At 46.4% G+C, this 26,116-nt stretch overlaps 1 protein-coding gene across 1 annotated transcript; it reads right to left on the minus strand.

Moving 5' to 3' along the window:
• Positions 1-1,583: 1,583 nt before the first annotated feature.
• LOC100074000 (fetuin-B) lies at positions 1,584-26,116 on the minus strand. The gene is made up of 8 exons (XM_029062972.1): positions 25,986-26,116; positions 21,001-21,223; positions 18,491-18,601; positions 16,112-16,199; positions 13,934-14,097; positions 9,142-9,249; positions 5,328-5,408; positions 1,584-2,293 (listed from the first exon to the last, which is right to left on the minus strand). The coding sequence occupies exons 2-8, from the start codon at positions 21,220-21,222 to the stop codon at positions 1,682-1,684; spliced, it is 1,386 nt and encodes a 461-aa protein (XP_028918805.1). The 5' UTR covers position 21,223; positions 25,986-26,116; the 3' UTR covers positions 1,584-1,681.

Raw genomic sequence — 26,116 nt, forward strand, 5'->3', positions numbered from 1 at the left:
CAACACTGACAACAACAGGAAAAAACCCATTCTGGGCACATCTTCCCAATCCTCAAAACATTTCCAGAGCTTGCCCATCCCTCTCTCTAACAGACAGTTCCTACCATCAGTTTTAAGGCATTCAATGCACTCTTCCTCTCCTGCCTAATTTCACTAATCTCCTACTACAACCCAGCCCATACACTCAGTTCTTGTATTATTCACCAGAGAAGCAGCTTGGCTCAGTGGAAAGAACCGGGGCTTGGAAGTCAGAGGTCATGGGTTCTAATCCCGACTCCGTCGCTAGTCAGCTATGTGACCTTGGGCAAGTCACTTCACTTCTCTATGCCTCAGTGACCTCATCCGGAAAATGGGGATGGAGACTGTGAGCCCTACGTGGGACAACCTGATGAACTTGTATCTACCCCAGCCCTTAGAACAGTGCGTGGCACATAGTAAGCACTTAACAAATACCAACATTATTATTAGTTTCCAAGCGCTTAGAACAGTGCTCGGCACACAGCAAGCGCTCAATAAATATGATTGAATGGATGAAAGTATTGGATGGTCTCAGGTGAGACTACAAGGTTCAGATAGAGAACCTGGTAGGGGTAAACTCTTGCCACCCTGGTAGTCTCACTCAAGCAATCAATCTATCAATCAATCTATCGCATTTATTGAGTGTTTACTGTACTAAGCCCTTGGAAGAGCACAGCACAGTATAACAGACACATTCCCTGCCCACATAAGCTTACAGTCTAGAGGGGGAAGCAGCATCAATTATGCATTTGTGCACAAGTTCTTTAGGGCTGGGTGGTGGGGATGTGAATAATGGTATCTGTTAAGCATTTACGACGTGTCAGGCACTGTACTAAATGCTGGAGTGGATACAAGCATATCGAGTTGGATACAGTCCATGTCCTGCGTGGGGCTCACAGTTTCAATCCCCATTTTATGGATGAGGTACCTGAGGCACAGAGAAGTGAAGTGACTTGCACAAGGTCACACAGCAGACAAGTGGCGGAACTGGATTAGAACCCATGGCTTCTGACTCCCAGGCCTGTGCTTTATCCACTACGCCATGGGAGTAAGTCAGGGTGACACAGAAGGGAGTGGGAGAAAAGAGGAAAAGAGGGCTCAGTCAGGGAAGGCCTCTTGAAGGAGATGGGCTTTCGATAAGGCTGTGAAGAGAAATTGTCTTTGAGATTTGAGGAGGGAGGGCATTCCAGGCCAGATGCAGGCTATGGGCGAGGGGTTGGTGGTAAGAGAGATGAGATCGAGGCCCATAAACGATGCAAATCTAAATGCATGAATGACACAGAAGGAAGTGGTAGAAGAAGTGTATCTATTTGAGCGCTCAGCACAATGCCTGGCATAGAGCAAACATTTAATAAATACCACTAAAACCCCCCCAAAAAACTAAGCTGAAGGGGAAGTTTATTGACCTTTCTGTCAGGTATTTCTTCTTAGTTATGTACAGTTACTGGTCGCTTTGGCATGAAAGTGATTAAAAGGATCCAAGGTGTTTGCGAGGAGCAGTTCTTGCCGCTACTGAAGAGATCTCCCTTCAAGATGCCACCTTAAGCCAAACACAAGTCCACACATAGAGTGGGAAAATGGATTTTATTCTCCAGAACATAGCTGAAGCGGGATGTCTCCTCGTTACTCTCTGGCCTAAAGCACCAGGCGTCTTGTTGGCCCTTCAAGAGGGGAGAATCAAGCGGTTGCCATTCTGGGGGGTCCCTGGGCAGCCTTCTGCCCTCTCTTCCGGGAACTGTAGAACGACTGGACGGTCATCGGGAAAGCCCTGGGGCCCTGCCTCGGGATGGTACGTCCAGGTCACCTGAACCGGGAACGGAACTTGCTGGGAAGCCTCTCCTTGCTTGCTCTCCAAAGCGGGGAGAATCTGAATGGATCCAACCGGCTTCTGGGGCTTCCTGGAGATGTGATGGTGATGGGGTGAGTGCCCGTGCGGGGGCCTGGGATGGGGCTTGGGGTGGGTTTTGTTCCGGTGCTCGTGCTGATGCTCGGGCCGGTGCCCGGGCCGGTGCCCGTGCGGGTGGTCGTGAGGGTGCTCGTGCGAAGGTCTGGGATGGGGCCTGGGGTGGGTTTTGTTCCGGTGCTCATGCTGGTGCTCGTGCCGGTGCCCGGGCCCATGCTCGTGCCGGTGCCCGGGCCCATGCTCGTGCCGGTGCCCGGGCCCATGCTCGTGCTGGTGCCCGGGCCCATGCTCGTGCCGGTGCCCAGGCCCATGCTCGTGCTGGTGCCCAGGAACGTGGCCAGCTCCAGGTCTTTCTTTCTTGGGACCAGAACCCTAATGTAATAATGGTAATAATAATAATAATGTTTACTAGGTACTTAATTATGTGCTAGGCATTGAAATGAAATGCAATCCGATCAAGCATAGTTCCTGTCCCACGTGAGATTCAGAGTCTAAAATGACAGCTGGGCAATCGTTTAGAGTATCGATTGAGTGCCTGTGTTAAAGCATTGCCCTAAGCACTTGAAAGAGTTCAGCAGAAGGAAAGGCATGTTCCCTGTCCTTTAAGTGTTTACAGTCTTATGGGGGAGGCAGACAGACTCAAATTCTTTCCAAAGACTGGAAGCAGGAGGAAGGAACAAAGAAACAAATGGTAATAGAGAGACTGGTTAGAGAAGCAGCGTGGCCTAGTCGTTCATTCAATCGTATTTACTAAGCATTTTCTGTGTGCAGAGCACTGTACTAAGCTCTTGGGAAAGTACAATATAGCAATAAAGAGAGAAAATCCCTATTCACAACGATTCACAGTCTAGAGAGGGGGAGACGGACATCAACACAAATAGACATCAACATAATAACTATTATATAATAATAAAATTACATAAGTGCATAAGTGCTGAGGGGCAGGGAGAGCGGGGAAGAGCAAAGGGAGCAAGTCAGGGCGATGCAGAAGGGAGTGGGAGATGAGGAAAAGTGGGGCTTAGTCTGGGAAGGCCTCTTGGAGGAGATGGGCCTTCAGTAAGGCTTTGAAAGTGTCGGGGGGAGTAACTGTCTGTCGGATTTGAGGAGTGAGGGAGTTCCAGGCCAGAGGTAGGATGCGGGCCAGGGGTCGGCGGCAAGACAGGCGAGATGGAGAAACAGTGAGAAGGTTAGCACCAGAGGAGAGGAGTGTGCAGGCTGGGTTGTAGAAGGAGAGAAGCAGGGTGAGGTAGGAGGATATAGGAGAGCCTAGTCGATAGAGCACTGGCCTGGAAGTCAGAAAGACCCGGGTTCTGATTTTGACTTTGACACATGACTGCTGTGTGATCTTGGACAAGTCACTTCACTCCTTTATGCCTCAGTTCCTTCATCTGTAAAACGGGGATTAAGACTGTGAGTCCCATGTGGGACAGGAACTAATAATAATGTTGGTATTTGTTTGGTATTTGTTAAGCGTTTACTATGTGCAGAGCACTGTTCTAAGCGCTGGGGGAGATACAGGGTCATCAGGTTGTCCCACGTGAGGCTCACAGTTAATCCCCATTTTACAGATGAGGTAACTGAGGCGCAGAGAAGTGAAGTGACTTGCCCACAGTCACACAGCTGACAAGTGGCAGAGCTGGGATTCGAACACTTGACCTCTGACTCCCAAGCCCAGGCTCTTTCCACTGAGCCACGCTGCTTCTCTAATACTATTTTCTCTAATACTATGCTTCTCAAATACTATTTTTAAAAAAGTAGCAGGGGTATAGAAAGAGTATTAAACTCTGGGGTAGATACAAGCAAATTGGGTTGGAAACAGTCCCTGTCCCATGTGGGGCTCACAGTCTCAAACCCCATTTTACAGATGAGGTAAATGAGGCAACAAGAAGTTAAGTGACTTACCTAAAATCACACAGCATATGAGTGGTGGGGCCGGGATTAGAACCCATGACCTCCTGACTCCCAGGCCCATGTTCTATCCACTCTCCCAAACGCTTAGTACAGCGCTCTGCACATAGCAAGTGCTCAATAAATGCCATTGTTTGATGGATTGATGTAAACAGCTTCCTAAGTCCTTAGTGTTCCGGCTGAGGGAGACTGTTGAGATAACACGACCTGCATGATAGAATATTTCTCAGGGAAAGCTTCTTAGAAGAGCTGAGTTTTCAGGAGGATTTGCTCTGAAAGATTTGAAAAGGGAGGGTCACCCAGGCAGTGAGGAAGAGCACAAGTAATGGGACGAAGGTGAAAGGATTGAGAGAAAAGAGGGATTTTGGGTGGAGTGAAGAGTGTGAATTGGGAATAGCAGTTGAAGAGAGCAGATAAAAATAAAGGAGCAGAAAGAGTAACCTAGTGGAAAGCTTTGAGTCCACTGGTTAGGAGAAAAATGGAGCCAGTGGCCATTTCAATCAATCAATGAATGGTATTTGCCGTGTTCAGGCATAATACTGTATATTTATCGTGTACAGGGCATAGTACTGTGCACTTGAGAGTACAAGAATAGGTTGGTAGATGCCATCCCCGTTGTCAAGGACCGTTTTTAGGTTTGTTTTTTAATAGTATTTGTTAATAATAATAATAATAATTATTATGGCATTTGTTATGGGCTTACTACGTGCCAAGCACTGTTCTAAGTGCTGGGATAGATACAAGGTCAGCAGGTTGTCCCTCATGGGGCTCAGAGTCTTAATCCCCATTTTACAGGTGAGGTAACTGAGGTACAGAGAAGGTAAGTGACTTGCCCAAAGTCACAGAGCTGACAAGTGGCAGAGCCGGGATTAGAACCCATGACCTCTGACTCCCAAACCCATGATCTTTCCACTAAGTTGTGCTGCTTCTCATAATAATAAGTGCTTATTATGTGCCAGGCATTGTACTAAGCGCTGGGATAAATATATGTTAATGGGATTGGACACAGCCCTTGTCCCATGTGGGCTCTCAGTCCTTAATCACCATTTTACAGATGAGGTGACTGAAGGACAAAGAAATTGGGACTTGTCCGAGATCACAGAACAGACAAGTGGGAAGCAGTGTAGCCTAATAATAATAATGACAATAATAATAATAACTGTGGTATTTGTTAAGCGCTTACTATGTGCCACGCACTGTTCTAAGCGCTGGAGTAGATACAAAGTAAATCTGGCTGGACCCAGTCCCTGTCTCACATGGGACTCACAGTCTTAATCCCCATTTCACAGATGAGGGAACTGAGGCCCAGAGAAGTAAAGTGACTTGTCCAAGGTCACACAACAGACAACTGGATGGTGGTGATCCACCTCCCTTTCCAAATGCCCTCTGCCTCCCCTTTTTGCACTCCACTGGGTTTCAAATGATTATGGCTGTTTCGGGAGATTGGGACAGCTTCTCGTGATGAAAATAACAGTGCATCTTTGCAAACGAACGGTACCTGTTTTCCAAAGAAAGTACAGGAAACTGAGACATACTTCTTGTCACTTTGAATCATGGAACCCACACAAAGACCAACGGGCTGAAAAAAAAAAAAGGAATGTATTTCACAAAACCTGGTCATTCAGGAGCAGGGCCTAGGAAAGAGCATGAGATTAGGGGTCAGGAGAGCAGGGTTCTAATTCCAGGTCTGCCACTTGCCTGCCCTGTGACCTTGAGCAAGTTACCTAATATCTTTATTAGGTCAGTTTCTCCATCTGGAGAATGGGGATTAATTCTTGTTCTCTCTCCCCTCTTAGACTATAGGTCCTGCGTGTCTGATCTGATTATATTGTATCTACCTCAGGGTTCAGCAGAGTGGTTGGCCCACTGTAAGCACTTACATTCCACAAATATTACCATTATTACTACCACGTTATCCCAATGTTCTCTGTACAATATGGGACCTTGGCTTAAAGTGTTTCAACTGTATATTGCTCTGAAATATTCAGGCTCAGAGACTCAGAACCTTTTTGGGTAAAAATACAAGCTCATGATTCTATTTTTGATGTCTTTGTTCTTCATAATGATTTGTGCTTGTCCCCTCTCCCCATCCCTACACTGATCCTTGGTGACTTCAAAATCCATGCAGTCATTCCAAACAGTCTTCTAGGTGCCCATTTGCTCTTTCTCCTCAACTCTACCACTCACCTGCTCCGCCCTGTCTCACCCACTCCCCAATTTACCCACGTGATTGAGATCATCTTCTCTAATTACTGTCCTGTTCCCCAACAGAGACTTTGGATTTCTCGACCCCATCCAATTCTCCCTAGTCATCACTCCTTATTCATCTCCATATCCAACCTACTTTCTCTTGACCAAATCCACACCCTCAACTCCATCCTCTCCATTGAACTCAACGCCTTTGCTCCTCTATCTCTCCATCTTTCTTGTACCACAGCCCTGTACCATCTCTACATACTCCTCCTACTCTACCGTACTCGAGCCGTGGGCCGTTGCTGTGGAAATCAGGACATCAGGCCTGCCTCGTCCATCTCAGACTCGTCCTCACCTGCAATAACTCTGCTCTCTCTCCCGTCTAGCAACAAGACTCTTCCATCCTTATTGACTGCCATGCCCGTTGCCTGTGGCAGCTGCTTCAGACTTTTTAACTCTCACCTCAAACCACCTGGCCTTCACCTCCCCACCTCTTGCCCTTAATGATCTTGCCACTTAATTCCGTGAAAAAACTTGAAAACATCTTATGTGATCTACCTAAAATCTTTCTTGAATCTGCCCATCCCCATCCTCCTCCTCTGCCCTCTTTGTCTCTACTATCCTTCCCAGCAGTATCTCAAGAGATCTCCCTCTTCCTCTCAAAACCTACCTGAACCCCATTCCTTCACACCTATTAAAACCACTTTCTCCCTCCTTTTTCCCCTCTGACCATCCTCTTCAACTGGTCACTCTCCAATAGTTCCTTGCCCACTGCTTTCGGTGGAGATCCTGTAACCTAAACACTCCTCCCTTGACCCCATGTTTCCCTCCGGCTACCACCCCATCTCCCTCCTCCCTTTCCATTCCTAACTCCTCAAGTGAGCTGTTTACATCTGCCGTCTCTACCTCCTCTCCTCCACTTCTCTCCTTGAGCCCCTGCAATCTGGCTCTGAGTCCTCCAATCCATGAAAACTGCTCTCTCTAAGGTCACCGATGAACTCCTTCTTGCCGGTCCATTGGCCTTTATTCCATCTAAATCTTCCTTCACCTCTCAGCTCTCCATGACACTGTGAACCAGCCGCTTCTCCTGGAAACATTATCCAACTTTGGCTTCACTGACACTGTCCTCTCCTGGTTCTCCTCCTATGTCTCTGGCTGTTCATTCTCAGTCTTTTCCACAGGCTCCTCCTCTGCCTCCCACCCCCTAACTGTGGGGGTCCCTCAAGGCTCAGTTCTGGGTCCCCTTCTATTCTCCATCTACAACGACTCCCGTGAAGCCTCACGTGTCCAACCCAAGTTGCTTGAATCCAAGTTCAGCGTTTAGTACAGTGCCTGGCACATAGTAAGTGCTTAACAAATACCATTATTATCGTTATTATTATTATTGGAGAGCTCATTTGGTCCCATGGTTCAGTTACCATCTCTACACAGGATTCCCAAATCTACACCTCCATCCTTGACCTCTCTCCTCTGCAGCCTCTAATTTCCTCCTGCTTTTGAGACATCTTTAATTGGATGTCCTGCTGACACCTTGCACTAAACACGCCCAAAACAGAACTTTTCATCTTCTCACCCAAATAATAAGAATAATGTTGGTATTTGTTAAACACTTACTATGTGCAGAGCACTGTTTTAAGCGCTGGGGTAGATACAGGGTCATCAGGTTGTCCCACGTGGGGCTCACTGTCTTTATCCCCATTTTGCAAATGAGGTAACTGAGGCACAGAGAAGTTAAGCGATTTGCCCACAGTCACACAGCTGCCAAGTGGCAGAGCTGGGATTCGAACCCATGACTTCTGACTCCCAAGCCTGGGCTCTTTCCACTGAGTTACACTGCTTCAAATCCTGTCCTTCCACAAACTTTCCCATACCTGTAGACAGAATCACCACCCTCCCCGTCCCACAAGGCTATAACCTTGGTGTTATCCTCGGCTCCTCTCACTCATTCAACCCACATATTCAATTTCTCTCCAAATCCTGTCATTTCTATCTTTATAACATTTATAGAATCCACCACTTCTTCTCCATCTAAATGGCTGTCTTGCCAATCCAGTTGTATCCCACCTTGACTCCTTCATCAGCCTGCTCGCTGACCATCCTGCCTCCTATTTCTCCCCTCTCCAGTCCTTACTTCACTCTTTAATCTTTCTGTGCCTTAGTTCCTTCATCTGTAAAATGGGGATTCAAAACCTGTTCTCCCACCTACTTAGACTGTGAGCCTCACACAGGACCTGATGATCTTGTATCAATCCCAGCGCTTAGTACATGCTTGGTACTTAGTAAGCATTCAACAAATACCACAGTTACTCTACTGGGAAGCTTCAAGCATAGAACTCTGAAAGCACCTGGAAAAAGCAAAAACTCAAACTGAGGGGCATTTGGGTGAGTAGTCTGGTGGAATACCCGGGTTTTCTCCATTACAAATCTCCCTAGGTGGTCACTGGTGCTCAGCCATGATTCAGTCCAGTTTGGAGTTGGCCTTCCTCAGGGAGTTAAGCAGTGACTGAGGTTTGGAGAGTGGCAGTTCCAGATTTCAACTCTCTCCTCATCATAAACTCTATCATAATAGTAACAATAATAATAATGGCATTTGATAAGCGCTTACTATGTTCCGGGCAGTGTTCTAAGCACTGGGATGGATGCAAGATAATCGGGTTGGGCACGGCCCCTGCCCCATACGGGGCTCACAATCTGAATCCCCATTTTATAGTTGAGATAACTGAGGCCAGAGAAGTGAAACGACTTGCCTATGGTCACACAGCAGGGAAGCGCCTGAGCAGGAATGAGAACCCACGTCCTTCTGACTCATCTATTCATCCTTCAACCACTCATCCTTCTGACTCCCATCATCCGTTATTACTTGAGGGCCTCTGGCATACAACTACGTGCTGTTCTACCCTTCCAAGGTCCATTATTCCTCCAGGGTTCAGCCAACCAGGTTAGGTTTCTGCTCACAGTCTGGGTACTTGAGAACCTTAGGAAGGCATGCTCAATATTTCCATCAGTTCACATCTCTCTTCATTCCCGGGGACCCTTTGTCACGCTTGGCTCCCTTAAGTCTCTGCAAGGCATGTCTTGCAGTCTGTTGGACTGGACTCATCTGAATGCGAACTACTTACGTCAGTATCCTTGGAATGGAGCAAACACGCGCCAGAATCTGATGGGGAGCTGCTGCATGGCATCTTCCTAATCAAATATTCCACAAAGTAGCTAGGACCAACCACCCACTGTTGCATGAAAATGAGAAAGAAAGAAAATCCATCAATCAGTGGTACTTATAAAGCGCTTACTATGAGCAGAGCACAGAGAACACAAATAAGAGATTCATCAATTAACTCAATCATATTTATTGCACACTGACTGTGTGCAGAACACTGTACTAAGCTCTTGAGAGAGTATAACAACATACAGACACATTTCCTGCCCTCAATCAGCTTACAGTCTAGAGGCGGGGAGATAGACATTAATATAAATAAATGACAGATATGTACATGAGTGCTGTGGGGCTGGGAGAAGGGCGATGGGCAAAGGGAGCAAGTCAGGGAGGCGCAGAAGGGAGTGGAAGAAGAGGAAAGAGGGGCTTAGTCAGGGAAGGCCTCTTGGAGGAGGTGTGCCTTCAATAATCCTCAAAACGGGGGAAAGTAATTTGTCAGATTTGAGGAGGGAGGACGTTCCAGGCCAGATGTGGGTGAGGGGTCAGTGGCGAGATAAGCGAGATCGAGGCACAGTGAGAAGGTTAGCATTAGAAGAATGAAGTGTGCAGGCTGGAATATAGTAGGAGAATAGCAAGTGAGGTAGGAGGGGGCAAAGAGATTGAATGCTTAAAAGCCAATGGTGAGGAGTTTTTGTTGGATGCAGAGGTGGATAGGAAACCACTGGAGTTTCTGAGAAGTGAAGAAACACGTCCTGAATGTTTTTGTAGAAAAATGATCCAGGCAGCAGAGTGAAGAATGGACTGGAGTAGGGAGGGAGAGGAGGCTAGGAGGTCAGAAAGGAGGCTGATACACTAATCAAGGCGGGATGGGATGAGTGATTGTATTAAAATGGTAGCCGTGTGGAAGGAGAGGAAAGCGTGGATTTTAGCGATGTCCTGATGGTGAGACTGACAGGATTTAATGATGGGTTGATTATGTGGTTTGAATGACAAAGAGGAGTCAAGGGGAACGCTGAAGTAACAGGCTTGTTAGACCGAGAGGATGGTGGTGCCGTCTTCAGTGATGGGAAAGTGAGTGGGAGGCCGTGGTTTGGATGGGAAGATAAGAAGTTCTGATCTGGACATGTTAAGCTTGAGGTGACAGCAGGACATCCAAGTAGAGATGTCTTGAAGGCAGGAGGAAATAAGAAACTGCAGAGAGGGAGAGGGGTCAGGGCTGGAGATGTAGATTTGGTAATCATCTGAACAGAGGTCACAGTTGAAGCTTCGGGAGAGAATGAGTTCCCCGAGGGAGTAGGTATAGATGGAGAATAGACTGGAACTCAGAACTGAACTTTGAGGGAACCCCCCAGTTACGGCGTGGGAGGCAGAGGAGGGAGACTGAGAATAAGCAGCCAGCGAGATAAGAGGAGAACCAGGCGAGGACAGTGTCAGCGAAGCTAAGGTTGGGTAATGATTCTAGGAGAAGGGGGTGGTCGACAGGGTTGAAGGCAGTTGAGAGGTCGAGGAGGATTAGGATGGAGTAGAGGTCGTTGGATTTGGCAAGAAGGACCTCATTGGTGAGCTTTGAGAGGACAGTTTCTGTATGCAAAAGGGAAGGAAGCCAGATTTGAGGGGATCAAGGAAAGAATTGGAGGAGAGGAATTTGAGGCAGAGATCAAAAAAGCTCCTCATATATGAGAGCAGCGGTGAAATCGGCAATTTGCTTGGGCCAAAAGTGGTTCTAACCCCTCCCTTCGTTTCTCAAAGCCCTGGCTGATCCAGATGTTCCCTGCCCTAGTCAATCCAAGGGTCCTCACTCCATATCCCGGGGCAAGAAGCCGGGGCCCAGGACCCCATCATTCTCCCCAGCATTGCAGGCTTTGGTGAGCTCCGTCTGCCTTCAATCCCCTCCAGTTGTTCCCGTGTGGGGATGGGAGAGGCAGATGGAGATTAGTGTCTGCGGAAGGATCCAACGTGGCCGAAGAAAATCACATTCAGCAACTAGACAATTTTTGGATTGCTTCGCTTAGGGGCTGGGAATCGAACCAAGTATTCATTCATTCATTCAATTGTATTCACCGAGCCCTTACTGAGTGCAGAGCACTGTACTAATTGCTTGGGAGAGTACAGTATAACAACAAATAGATGCATTCCTGCCCATCTCGAGCTTTTGGTCTAGAGGGGGAGACAGATGCTAATATAAATAAATACATAGATAAATAAATAAATTACAGATGTATACAAATATACGCATATGTGCTGTGGGGATGGAAGGGAGGATGAATAATAATAATGACGGTATTTGTTAAGCGCTTACTATGTGCTAAGTGCTGAATGAAGGAGCAAGTAAGACCGGCACAGAAGGGAGTGGGAGAAGAGAAGAGGAGGGTTTAGTCAGGGAAGCCTTCTTGGAGGAGATGTGCCTTCAATAAGCTTTTGAAATGGGGATAAAGTAATTTTGTAGTCCCTTGCTGACATTGCTCTCTAGTGAGAAGAAGCATGGCTTAGTGGAAAGAGGATGGGCCTGGGAGTCAGAAGGACTTGGGTTCCAATCCCAAGTTCCACCATTTGTCTGCTGTGTGACCTTGGGCAAATCACTTCACTTCTCTGGGCCTCGGTTAATTCAACTGTAAAATGGAGATGAAGACTGTGAGCCTCATGTGGGACAGGGACTGTGTCCAACCTAATTAGACTGTAACTACCCCTGCACTTAGAACAGTGCTGGACACATAGTAAGCACTTAATACCACCATCATCATCATCATCATTATTATCATTATTATTAATCACTAGAAATAAAGGAGCATTATTTAAGCTCCTCCCTGAGTAAGAATCAAAAACCTTGTGAAATCTGAAATGAAAACAATATATCACTGGATAATTTGATGATGATGATGATAATTATGGTATTTGTTAAGCACTTACTGTATGCCAGTATTTGGTTTATTAAGCCCGTTCCTCTAGACTGCAAGCTCGCTATGGGCAGGAAATGTATTCATTAATTTCTATATCGTACTCTTCCAAGTGCTTAGTACAGTGCTGTGCACATAGTAAGCACTTAGTAAATACTATCAATTGATTGATGATAGGCCAAGCATTGTTCTGGCTAGGGAGAGGTCACAGCCGGCCCCCACCCCGATCACCTCAGTGTCTCTCTCTCTCTGTAGCCCTGACAGCAGAGTGCCGTGTCTCCTAGTTGTCACGTGAGACCGCTGTTAAAGTTAATAGGTTAGATAATGCCAAAGATGCTCACTAAATCAAAAATCTGCCTTCTTTCAGCAACAGTTCAGTTTAACTTTATGGAATAAATGTCTACTTCATAAAAGGATATTGATATCCTTTGGGAAAACTGTAATTACATAAATGACCCATTTTTTACCTAACTTTTGCAAACCCTAAACAGGGGAGAAACTATTATGCGGGGAATTAAATCTAGCAAGCGGAAAATATAGCAGGGCAAGAGAGAGGAAAAAAAAGAAGAGAAAGTGAGCAGAGGAGAAAGAAGAGAAAGGTTAAAGGGCCCTGGAGATGTCATCTCTTACACTCCCCCAGTTGCTGCATACCACATCCCTTCCTCTCCTTATCTCGTCTAGGAACGTTTATGCTTTTGAAGAGGAAACTCCTGCTGCCCCATCTCTATCTGGGGCATCTGACCCTACCCTAATGCCTAGAAGGTAGAACACAGGTTTGGGAGTCCGGAGATCTGGGTTCTAATCTGTTCTGCTTGGACAAGTCACAACTTCTCTGTGTCTGTTTCCTCATTTGTAAAACGGGGATTCGATTCCTGTTGTCCTTCTTATTTACACTGTCAGCTCCACGTGGGACAGGATCTTTGTCTTGGCTGTGTTGTATCTACCCCAGCTCTTGGTATAGTTACTGACACAGGGCAAATGTTTAAGTGCCACGATTATTACGATTATGATATTATTATCCCTGATGTGTGCCGCTATCACTGCTTACAAAACAAATATTTATCTCCTTAAACTGTGAGCCAGAGACCAAGTCTAATCTGAAAAACTTGTACCTATCCCATGGCTTAGGACAGTGTTAGTCATATTTAAAACATTCTGCAATCATTAGTATTATTATTCATTCAGTCAGTCATACTTATCGAGCACTTACTGTGTACAGAGGAGTGTTATTACTACTGATTCTCAAAATTCTGGGGGTGGGGATTTGTATGAGTAAATATGATTATTCTTATTCCATTGAACTGGAATTGGATAGGCAGAGTGTAATGAATCAAAATATAACTGAACTAATGGATCTTGTTTTGGGAAAACATGTTACTTTGGTACCTTGAGCAATTATTTTACAAAGCTACAGGCAGAGAATAGTATGGGCTAAAAAGTCGCCTTCTTTCACTCCCCCCCTAAGAAAGTAATGCTAAAAAAATGAAGAAATCCCATTATTGGCCTAGAATTCTAAGGGTAACAAAGCATGACTTGAAGGAACAGTGTGATGCTCTTCCTTTCATTCATTGTCATATTTATCGAGCATTTATTGTGTGCAGAGGACTTTACTAAGCACTTGGGAGAGTACAGTTCAACAATAAACTGACTCATTCCCTGCCCACAGCGAGCTTACCGCTTAGAGGGGGATCTTCCTCTTTTCATTCATCCTCTGAGTTGGGAATGAACTTTCCAGCATCAATATCTTTTCATTAGCTTTTCAACTCACCTCAAAGCAACTGAGTCACGGTGGTTACGGTTTATAGAGATTTTCATTCAGGTCATCTGACAGAGACCTTGCAGCGTTTCTATTTTCAACCCTACCTGCGTCGACGCTTTGGTGATTTTGACGAGAGAATATTTAGACGTCGTATTCTCTGCGTTGAATTTGGCAAGCGATTCGGTAGCCGCAGCAAGGGCAGAGCTGTCCGTCGTTGAGATGGGGATTGGGCAGTCAGGACACATAAAGTTAATTTCCTTCTGAGAAACTGTTTTTGCAAAATAAATGGGAGAGTTCAAAATCCTGATCCTGGTTCCACGTGAACAGTGACACACATGCTGTGGGGAAGGAAAAAGCTGCATTGCCATATTTCCCTAACATATTAACAAAAACTAATAATAATAACAATAATTGCGCCAAGCATTGTACTAAGCTCTGGAGTGGATTCAAGCGAATAGAACCCCTGACCCAGGGGGGCTCACAGTCTTAATCCCCATGTTACAGATGAGATAATGAGGCCCAGAGAAGTGAAGTGACTTGCCCAAAGTCACAAAGCAGACATGTGGCAGAGCAGGGATTAGAACCTAGGACCTTCTGACTCCCAGGCCCGAGCTCTATCCACTAAGCTAAGCTGCTTCTCTGTTGCAGCTTTTAGCATCCTACGGATGGTGGTGCCGTCCACAGTGAGGGGAACGTCAGTGGGGAGGGCAGGGGTTAGGGTAGGAAGATAAGGAATTCTCTATTGGTCTTGCTAAGTTTTTGGTGTCTTTGGGACATCCAAGGGGAGATGTCCTGAAAGCAGGAGGAAATGTAAGATTGCAGAGGAGAGAGGTCAGGGTCGGAAATGGAAATTTGGAAGTCGACTGCATAGACAGTGGTGGCTGAAGTCGTGGGAGTGAATGAGTTCTCCAAGGGAGTGGGTGTAGATGGAGAATCGAAGGGGACCCAGTATCTAGGCTTGAGGGACTCCCATAGTTAGCAGGTGGGGGACAGAGAAGAAGCCCACAAAAGAGGCTGAGAAGGAGAGGCCAGAGAGAAGGGGGGGAGAACCAAGAGAAGACAGTGTCAATGAAGTTAAGGTTTCCAGGAGAAGGGGTGATTGACAGTGTCAAAGGCAGGTGAGGTGAGGAGGATGAGGATGGAGTAGGGGCCATTGGATTTTGCAAGAAGGAGATCACTGGTGACTTCTGAGAGGGCAGTTTCTGTGGGGTGAAGGGGCAGAAGCCAGATTGGAGGGGGTCAAAGAAAGAATTGGAGGAGAGGAAGTGGAGACAGCAGGGACAGACAACTCACTCAAGGGGTTTAGATAGGTATGGTAGGAGAGGGATGGGGTGATAACTGGCGGGAACCGTCGGGTCAAGGGAGGGGGTTTTTTAGGATCGGGGAGACATGAGCATCCTTGAAAGCAGTGAGGAAGAAGTCATTGGAGAGTAAACAATTGAAGCTGGTGGTCGGGGAGGGAAGAAGGGGAGGGGCCAAGAGTCTTCATAATGTGCAAGGGGATTCCATAATGTTCAGAGGCATAGGCAGAGGGAGTGGATTTTGAGAGAAGGCAGGAGATCTCCTCTTGAGTTACTGCTGGGAAATCTGGGAGAGCTGAAGAATTACTAATTCAGGATAGGAAAGAGAGGTCCAACAACTGGTAACGCACGTGCTCTCTCTCTCCCACTGTTTGTGTGTGTGTGTGTGTGTGTGTGTGTGTGTGTGTGTGCTATTTGCAGGACTGAAAAGGTCAGAGAGCAGAAAGGATATTGACTCTGAATGGCTGAGTGAAAACATTCCTGGATCTTGCCAGGGATACCAAAGAGATAAGATGTTCTAGAAAAACATACAGCGGTCATATCTTGATTTATTTCCCAACTTGTCTTTATCTTTTACACAAACATCGCTTTTGGAAATCAACAAGAATTTTGCCTAGGGAAGAGCTTAAAAAAATGTTGGTATTTGTTAAGCGCTTACTATGTGCAAAGCGCTGCTCTAAGCGCTGGGGGGATACGAGGTGATCAGGTTGTCCCACTTGGGGCTCACGGCTTTAATCCCCATTTTACAGATGAGGTGAATGAGGCACAGAGGCACAGAGAAGTGAAGTGACTTGCCTAAAGACACACAGCTGGCAAGCGGCGGAGCCGGGATTAGAACCCATGACCTCTGAATCCCAAGATCGGACTCTTTCCATTGAGCCAGGCTGCTTAGCAAGGAGGCGGTGGAGAGGGATAGTCTAGGCTTTAGGTACTATTTTGCTGTCCTTCACGAAAATAAAGAAATCCAAAAGCATTCCTTACCAGGGCGGAGGGTGCAGTTATATGCTAGCAGATGTAGAATTCTTCTTGTCTTGCTAAGGTGAAATACTGCTTTGCACTTGCCATAGACCTAGAAGCAAACAAATCAGCTTTTTGACCATGGGAAAAATGTTTGAAATATTTTCTTCAGCAGATTTTGTCATCATAACCAGAGGGCCAGCAGTCTATGAAATGAAAATTTATGGTAACGAGGCAGAGAATCAACAAAGTGCTTGGTGGTGATTTTTTTACGTAATGGCCTAGTGGAAAGACATGGGCCTATGAGTCATGAGCCAGAAGGACCTGGGTTCTAATCCCTGTTCTGCAACTTGTCTGCTGTGTGGCCTTGGGCAAGTCACTTAACTTCTCTGGGCCTCGGTTACCTCATCTGTAAAATGGGGATTAAGACCCTGAGCCCTATATGGAACAAGATCTGTATCTAATCCATCTACCTTGTATTTACCCCAGCACTTAGTACAGTCCATGGCACATAGTAAGCGTTTAACAAATACTACAGTTATTATTATTGGTAAATGGTGTTCTGAAGACCATGTCATTTCATTATCACTCTTACAGGAATTCAGTCATTCAACTAGGTAATATACATTCCAAGATCATGAGCTCATTGTTGAGCAGGGATTGTCTCTATCTGTTGCCGAATTGTACATTCCAAGCATTTAGTACAGTGCTCTGCACACAGTAAGCGCTCAGTAAATACGATTGAATGAATTAATAAATTTCCTCCCATCACTTTAGACCGTAAACTCATTGTGGGCGGGGAATGTGTCTACCAACTTTGTTGTACTGTACTCTCACAAACACTAAATACAGTGCCCAGCACACAGTAAGCGCTCAATAAATACCGATGATCGATCAGTTGACTCAACACTTGTACCTTCACAGTGACCTTTAGCATTTCGGTATGTACCAATTTACCTGCTCTACAATTTAAGTACTAATTTTTCCACATATTTGTCCCCCATCTCTTCTATTTGTTCATTCTTTCATTCAATAGTATTTATTGAGCGCTTACTATGTGCAGAGCACTGTACTAAATGCTTGGAATGTACAATTCGGCAACAGATAGAGACAATCCCCACCCATTGACGGGTTTACAGTCTAATCCGGGGAGACAGATGGATGAAAACAAGACATCATCACGATAAATAGAATCAAGGGGATGTACATCTCCTTAACAAAATAAATAGGGTAATAAAAATATATACAAATGAGCAGATGAGCACAGTGGTGAGGGGAGGGGAAGGGAGAGGGGGAGGAGCAGAGGGAAAGGGGGGGAAAGGGGGCTTAGCTGAGGTGAGGTGAAGGGGGTGCAGAGAGGCAGCCGAGGGAGCAGAGGGAAAAGGGGAAGCTCAGTCTGGGAAGGCTTCTTGGAGGAGGTGAGCTCTCAGTAGGGCTGTGAAGAGGGGAAGAGAGTTAGTTTGGCGGAGGTGAGGAGGGAGGGCGTTCCGGGACAGTGGGAGGATGTGGCCCAGGGGTCGACGGCGGGATAGGCGAGAATGGGGGACAGCGAGGAGATGGGCGGCAGAGGAGCGGAGTGTGCGGGGTGGGCGGTGGAAAGAGAGAAGGGAGGAGATTCATGTCTCCCTCTTAGACTATAAGCTCTCCATAAACTCTTGAGGGTAGAGATGGTTGCTTCTATCTCTACTGTCTTCTCTCCTGAGTGCTTAGTTGAGTGTTCTGCACAGAGAAGGTAATAATAATAATACACAATAAACACTATTAATTGATTGTCTGTTATTTTGAAGTAATGTGGAATTTGAAGGCACAGATTACTAGTGCTTTTCAGATTAGGAAAGAACACAAGCCAGGAGTCCGAGGACCTGAGTTCTACTCCCAGCTCGGCCTCTTGTCTGTTGTGGACCTTGGGCAAGTCTATTAGCTTCTCTGTGCTTCAGTTATCTCCTCTGTAGAATTATAATGAAAACTGTGAGACGGCGACTGTGTCCAACCTGATTATCTTGTATCTATGCAGTGCTTAGAACGGTGCCAGGTACATAGCTAAGCTCTTAGATACCATACAAAAATTGTCTAACGACTATCAAAAATGCCCCACAGTGTTCAGTAGCCTACCTTAAAATCCCACCAAGATCACTGGTGGCTTTTTGGAAGTCTTTTAATCAGGGAATAGAGACCATCACTGCTGGGAAATTTTCTCAGCATTTATATACATTTTACACATTCTTCATTTTTATTTCTTAAAGTGGAAAATTGGTAAGAGTCCTCAGATGCTTTTATTCACAGCACTGAGCACCTACTAGGGGATGCCATGGTAGGATTAAGATTAAAGTCCCGACTCTTCTCTCAAGAGCCAGAGGACATTCTTCCTTCCCTCCTTGTACCCCCTGGAAATAAAATACTCACCGATTGATGGAGGGGTCTGGTTTCACACATTCTCCATAGATTCCTGCTGAGTACATGACATTGAGTTTCTAACACAGCCATGGTGAGATAGTAGACAGAGCCTACGGCTTCCTAAAGCAAAAGGTATAAATAAATTAGTCTCAGAGAGCCCATAACAATATTTTTGCCACTAAATAAAATTAGTCTGGAGAGCCTGAAAGTGTTCTTCCCCCTCTGCCCCTCAGGAGATATTCATTCATTCATTCAATAGTATTTATTGAGCGCTTACTATGTGCAGAGCACTGTACTAAGCGCTTGGAATGAACAAGTCGGCAACAGATAGAGACAGTCCCTGCCGTTTGACGGGCTTACAGTCTAATCGATAATAATGTTGCTATTTGTAAAGCGCTTACTATGTGCCGAGCACTGTTCTAAGCGCTGGGGTAGACATAGGGGAATCAGGTCGTCCCGCGTGGGGCTCACAGTCTCAATCCCCATTTTACAGATGAGGGAACTGAGGCACAGAGAAGTTAAGTGACTCGCCCACAGTCACACAGCCGACAAGTGGCAGAGCTGGGATTCGAACTCATGAGCCCTGACTCCAAAGCCCGTGCTCTTTCCACTGAGCCACGCTGCTTCCCTAGGTCAAGTGCTATTGTGTTCATGAATCTCTTAACTCCCAGTAATAAAATGATTATTCAAATTACCCATATTTTCCAAATTTCAAAAGGAAATGCATAAAAACCGTAATTCCGCCAGGAGAGCTTATCAGAGCAAGAGTCGCTGAAGCAGGTCTATTATAATTTCCTAGGTATAGTGTCTAGTACAGGCTCAGGCACAGCTGGCCTTTAAAAATTACTCCTTCAAGATTGAACACTTTAGCTAGCATTATTTCTTTGATTCTAGTAGGAAATCGAGGTTTCAGATTTGGAAAACTGATTAAGTTTATATGTTCCTATTCAGGTAGAGGATTTCCCAGGCCCATCTTTGATTTAAGAAGAACCGACCTGAGAAAAACGTCAGCCACATCTATTGTATGCATGTGACCTAGTGGATAGATCTTGGGCCTGGGAGTCAGAAGGATGTGGTTTCTAATTCTGGTTCTGCTACTTGTCTGCTGTGTGACTTTAGGCAACTCACTTCGTTTATCTGTGCTTCAGTTACCTCATCTGTAAAATAGGGATTAAGACAGTGACCAACATGTGGGTCAGGGACTGAGTCCAACTTGAATTGCCTGTATTCACCCCAGCGCTTGGTACACAGCCTGGCACACAGTAAGCGTAAAACGAATACCACAGCTATTCATGGGTGCATTCTTTCGGCACAAGCTCACAATTGCCTTTAAGATCATAAAGCGTGCATGGAAAGTTGTATGCTCAGTTCTCAATTCTGACAGGGGTGATTTTCACAGTGCCTGGAGATTATTTGCACCACCAAAATGCTGGATGTCTAATCAGTTGAAAGAGATTATGCTTCTAAAAAGAAATTTCCATTCTTCAGCACTTAGACTGTAAGCTCGTTGTGGAGAGGGAACATGTCTATCAACTCTGTTGCACTGTACTCTCCCAAGTACTTAGTACAGTGCTCTGCACACAGTAAGGGCTCAACAGATACCACTGATTGATTGATGGACTGTGAAGCAGCCTGGTCTAATGGAAAAAGCAGGAGTCAGAGGTCCTGGGTTCTAATACCGGCTCTGTCATGAACCTGCTGTGTGACCTGGGGCAAGTCACTTAACTTTTCTGTGCCTCAATTCCCTCGTAGTAGGCACTTAACAAATACCACGCTTAATAATATTATTATTATTGTTACTGATTTCTCCCCTCCACTTTCTGATTGGTCCAGGATCCTTCCTGACTGAAAGCTGCTTCCCGAGGTCACTGGGGGACCTCTCTAGTGTTGTAGTGGGAGACAGTGGGTGGAAACCAGGACTGAAAAAAGCCAGAAAATGCTACATGATGCTCTGGCCGGGGAATATATGGTATGAGGCACTCCTAGAAGTTATTCCTGGAAAGCCCTCTGTCCTCAAATCCACTAGACAATTACTCTCTCCCCGCTTCAATGCCTTACTGAAGGCACATCTCCTCCAAGAGGTCTTCCCAGACGAAGGTCCGCTTTTCCTCATCTCCCACTCTCTTCTGCGTCTCGCTGACTTGCTCCCTTTGCTCTTCCCCCCTCTCCCTGCCCCACAGCACTTGTGTATATATCTGTAATTTTATTTATTCATGTTGATGTCTATCTGTATTGATGGTTGGCTCCCCCCACTCTAGCCTGTGAGCTTGTTGTGGGCAGGGATCGTCACTCTTTGTTGCTGTATTATACTTTCCCAAGCTCTTCAGTGCTCTCCACACAGTATGCACTCAATAAATACGATTGAGTGAATGAATGGAATGAATCGACGAATTCTGCCCACATCACACTCTTCTCACAAGCACAGGACTTAGGTTCAGTTTGCCCCAGGCAAATTTTCCTACCAGAAAAATCCTCTCCCCAGATACACCGTACCCTGGTAAGTGAGAAACAATACTTGCCTGGCGATGTTCATGGACATTGGCGACTTGGTTTAGGCTTAATATATAGCCCTCATTTTGGTCAGCGTTAATTTGTTGGAGAGCAAAATCTGCCACTGACGAAACCTGGGAGTGATTGCAGCCAGGGGAGAGAAACTGAGGCAGCAGCCCTTGGGAGGAAGTTGTGGCCCGGCATCCGGAAGCCAGGATGCAGAGCAGAAGAGAAGCAAACGGCCAGCTCATCCTGGACGGAAGAAAACAGAAGAAAAGTGTCTGTTAGTGTGTGCCTAGCAATGATACCAGCCGAGCAGGGGAAGGTCTAGAGCCTTTTTATATTCATTATCTGAATGCTGACCTGCACTGGTCCCTTGGTTTTCTACCTGGTTACCTTGAAATGTACAGCCAGTGGCCATGCAAACACTGAGTCAATGATTAGTCCAATGACTGGCAATGTTTTTCTCCTAATTCCTCTATCAAGGTCTGATATAAAAGGTTCTGTCTTTCTCCCATGAAAAATATTTCCAAAGAAAACTAGTCATTTTATGAATACTTGCTTCCTAGGGCTGGATTTTTTTTCCCACGATTTTTCTGGCCAACGAAACACATTCCAGTTATCCTGCAGACTGTAAACTCGTTTTGGGCAGGGAATGTCTCTAACAGCTCTGATATACTGAACTCTCCCAAGCACTTAATACAGTACTTGGCACACAGTAAGCAGTCAATAAATACAATTGATCAATATCTACTGACTCCCTCACTCCTCAAGAGCATGAGAAGTGGCATGGCCTAGTAGATAGAGCCGGGGCCTGGGAGTCAGAAGGGCCTGGGTTCCAATCCCAGCTCTGCCATTTGTCTGCTGTATGAACCTGGTCAAGTCACTTCACTTCTTTGTGCCTCAGTAACCTCGTCTATAAAACGAGGATTTAGGCTGTGAGCTCCATGTGGGACACGGACTGTGTCCAACCTGACTACCTTGTATCTACCCCAGCACTTACTACACTGCCTAGCCCATAGTAAGCGCTTAACAAATACCATTAAAAAATTATAAATTGCGTGACGGAAGGGACTCGATGTAATCTCGAATAAAATACAAATAATGGTATTTATTTAACATTTACGATTAACACTATGTTTGAGATTATCAGATTGGACACCATTTCTGTTCCACAGAGGGCACACAGTCTGTCTCATCCCCATTTTACAGATTAGGAAAACAAAGCCCAGAAAGGTTAAGTAATAATAATAATAATCATGGTATTTGTTAAGTGCTCACTATGTGCCAAGCACTGTTCTAAGCGCTGAGTTTACCCATGATTGCATAGCAGCCAGTGGGAGAGCTCAGACTAGAATTAAGTGTTCTAGGGACCTGCTCTTTCCATTAGGCAATACTGCCTCCCTCTTCTCCTAACCTCCTAGGACAAAACTGAATTTAAGGGAGCTCAAAAAATGCAAATTTCTGTTTGAATGACATGTGAAATCTCTCAGATACTGTCATCAGTTTTCAGCTTTCCTCCTGGCCATCATGCCTGCTAGAAAGGCGAATCCTCTGGGATTCACTCACTGAATTGTGTTGCTAATTGATCTGCTGACTGAAGTAAACCTGTCTATTAGGGTTAAGATAATTAGAAGATAAGAAAGAGCAAAACTAGAAGCAGCGTGGCCTAGAGGAAAGAGCATAGGTCTGGGAGTCAAAGGACCTGGGTTCTAATCCCGACTCTGCCATGTATCTTCTATGAGATCTTGGACAAGTCATTTAACTTCTCTGTGCCTCAGTAGCCTATCTGTAAAATGGGGGTTCAATCCTACTCCCTCCTATTTAGACTGTGAGTCCCATATGGGACAGGGATCGTGTCCAACCTCATTAACATGTATCTACCCCAGCACTTGGAACAGGGCTTGGCACATAGTAAACACTTAATAAGTACCACAATTATCATTATTATTCATTCATTCAATCGTATATGTTGAGCGCTTACCATATACAGAGCACTGTACGAAGCGCTTGGAAAGTACAATTTGGCAATACATAGAGACGGTCCCTACCCAAAAACAGGCTCACAGTCTAGAAGTGGGAAGACAGACAACAGAACAAAACAAGTAGACAGTTATCGATAGCATCAAAATAGATAGACAGAATTATTGGTGTATACACATCATTAATAAAATAGAGTAATAAATATGTACAAATATACACAAGTGCTGTAGGGCAGGGAAAGGGGTAGAGCAGAGGGAGGGTGTCGGGGCAAGGGGGAGGGGAGGAGGAGCAGAGGGAAGGGGAAGACTCGGTCTGGGAAAGCCTCCTGGAGGAAGTGAGCTCTCAGTAGGGTTTTGAAGAGGGGAAAAGAGTTGGTTTGGCAGATGTGAGGAAGGAGGGCATTCCAGGTCAGAGGTAGGACATGGGCCAGGGGTCGATGACGGGACAGGTGAGAACGAGAGACTGTGAGGAGGTTAGTGGTGACAGAGGAGCGGTGTGTACGGGGTGGGCTGTAGAAGGAGAGAAGAGAGGTGAGGTAGGAGGGGGAATGGTGATGAAGAGCTTTGAATCCAAGAGTGAGGAGTTTTTGTTTCATGCTAAGGTTCGTAGGCAACCACTGGAGGTTTTTGAGGAGAGGGGTGACATGCCCAGAGCATTTCTGTAGAAAGATAATCTGGGCAGCGGAATGAAATACATACAGACTGAAGCAGGGAGAGACAGAGGTTGGGAGATCAGAAAGGATGCTCATGCAATAATCTAGTCCAGATATGATGAGAGATTGTACCAAGAAGGTAGCAGTATGGATGGAGAGAAAAGGGCGAATCTTGGTGATGCTGTGAAGGTGGGACCAGCAGGTTTTGGTGACGGATTGGATGTGTGGGGTGAATGAGAAAGCGGAGTCAAGGATGACACCAAAGCTGCGGGCTTGTGAGACGGGAAGGATGGTAGTACAGTCCACAGTGATGGGAAAGTCAGGGAGAAGATAGGGTTTGGGAGAGAAGATAAGGATCTCAGTTTTAGACATGTTGAGTTTTAGGTGGTGGGCAGACATTCAGGTGGAGATGTCCTGGAGGCAGGAGATACAAACCTGGAGGGAGGGGGAGAGAACAGGGGAGGAGATGTAGCTTTGCGTGTCATCTGCATAGAGATGATAGTTGAAGCCGTGGGAGCAAAAGAGTTCACCTAGGGAGTGAGTATAGATGGAGAACAGAAGGAGAACCCCTACAGCTAGGGGATGGGAGGGGAAGGAGGAGCCCGTGAAGGAGACTGAGAATGAACGGCCAGAGAGATAAGAGGAGAATCAGGAGAAGACGGAGTCTGTGAAGTCAAGGTTGGATAACGTGATGAGGAGAAGGGGATGGTCGACACTGTCAAAGGCAGCTGAGAGGTCGAGAAGGATTAGGATAGAGTAGGAGCCATTGGATTTGGCAAAAAGGAGATCACGGGTGACTTTTGAGGGAGCAGTCTCGGTAGAGTGGAGGAGACAGAAGCCAGATTGGAGGGGGTCCAGGAGAGAGTTGGAGTTGAGGAGTTCAAGGCAGCAAGTGCAGATGACTCACTCTAGGAGTTTGGAAAGGAAGGGTAGGAGGGAGATAGGACGATAACTGGAAGGGGCAGTGGGGTCAAGAGATTTTTTTTTTTAGGATGGGGGAGACAAGGGTACGTTTGAAGGCAGAGGGGAAGAAGCTGTTGGAGAGTGAGCGGTTGATGACGGAGCTAAGGAGGAGAGGAGGGAAGGGGTAAGAGTTTTTATAAGATAAGCGGCAATGGGGTCCGAAGGACAGGTGGAGTTGGCACTTGAGAGGAGGCAGGAGCTCTCCTCTGAAGATATTGCTGGGAAGGATGGGAAAGTACAGGAGACGGTTGAGAGTAGGGGGGATGGAGAAGGTGGAGGGGTGACTTTGGGGAGCTCAGACCTGATGGTGTTAATTTTCCTAATGAAGTAGGTGACTAGATGGTTGGGGATGAGGGATGGAGGAGGAAGAGGAACAGGGGGCCTGAGGAGGAAGTTAAATATCCAGAACAGCTGTCGGGGCTGATGGTCATGGATGTCAATAAGGGAAGAAAAATAATTTTGCCTGGCAGAGGAGAGGGCAGAGTTAAGGCAGGGAAGGATAAAGTTCAAGTGAACAAGGTAGGCTTGGAGTTTAGACTTTTGCCAGCAGCGTTCAGCAGCTTGAAACTAAGAGCGAAGGAGGCAGACAGTGGCAGTGATCCAGGGCTGTGGGTTAGAGGTGCGAGAGTGACGAAGGGATAGGGAAGCGAGTGAGTTGAGTAGAGAAGGTGGAATTGAGAGCAGTAATCTGGTCATCAAGAGTGGATAGGGAGGCAAGATGGGGTGTGATGTGCTGAGAGAGATGTATGGGGTCGAGACAGGGAAGGTCTCTGTGGGGGAGTAATACAGATTTACAGTGGGGGGAAGAGTGGAGAGAGGAGGCAGGTGAGAAGGTTATGATCAGAGAGAGGGATTTCAGAGTTGGTGAAGGTGGAGATAGTGCAGCGGTAAGAGATGATGAGATGGAGGGTGTGACCAAGTTGGTGAGTGGGTGAGGTAGGGTGGAGCAGGAGTCTGGCGGATTAAAGGAGTGATAGAAGGCGGGCGGCAGAGGAATCACCGGGTACTTCCATGTGGATGTTGAAGTATCTGAAGATCAGAGTGGGCATGGAAAAACAGAGAAGGAAGGTGAGAAAGGGGTCAAAATGGTTAAAGAAGTTGGAGGTGGGACCAGGGGGACGGTAGATGACGGCTACAAGAATCTGGAGGGGATGGAAGAGGTGGATAATATGGGCTTCAAAGGAAGGGAAGGAAAGGGAAGGGGGGAGAGGGATAGTGCAAAAGCGGCATTGGGGTGTGAGAAGGAAGCCGACGCCTCCTCTTTTCCCGGTGAGTCTGGAGGAGTGGGAGAAGAAGAGGCCTCTGCTGAAGAGAGCAGAAGAAGAGACCGTGTCCTCTGGGGTGAGCCAGATCTCAGTGAGGGCGAGGAGGAGGAGAGAGTGGAAAGGAACAGGTCAAGGATGAAAGGGATCTTACCTATAATGGAGCAGGGTTCCACAGGCTACACTTGGCAGCAGCTTGTGTAGAAAGGGGCATGAGAGATGGGAGTGGGGAGGGTTTGGATGGGAATGAGTTGGCAGGGGCCTGGGCGGGGAGAGGGGGATGGG

Source organism: Ornithorhynchus anatinus, chromosome 1 (assembly GCF_004115215.2).
Source record: "Ornithorhynchus anatinus isolate Pmale09 chromosome 1, mOrnAna1.pri.v4, whole genome shotgun sequence".
Taxonomy (NCBI): Eukaryota; Metazoa; Chordata; class Mammalia; order Monotremata; family Ornithorhynchidae; genus Ornithorhynchus; species Ornithorhynchus anatinus.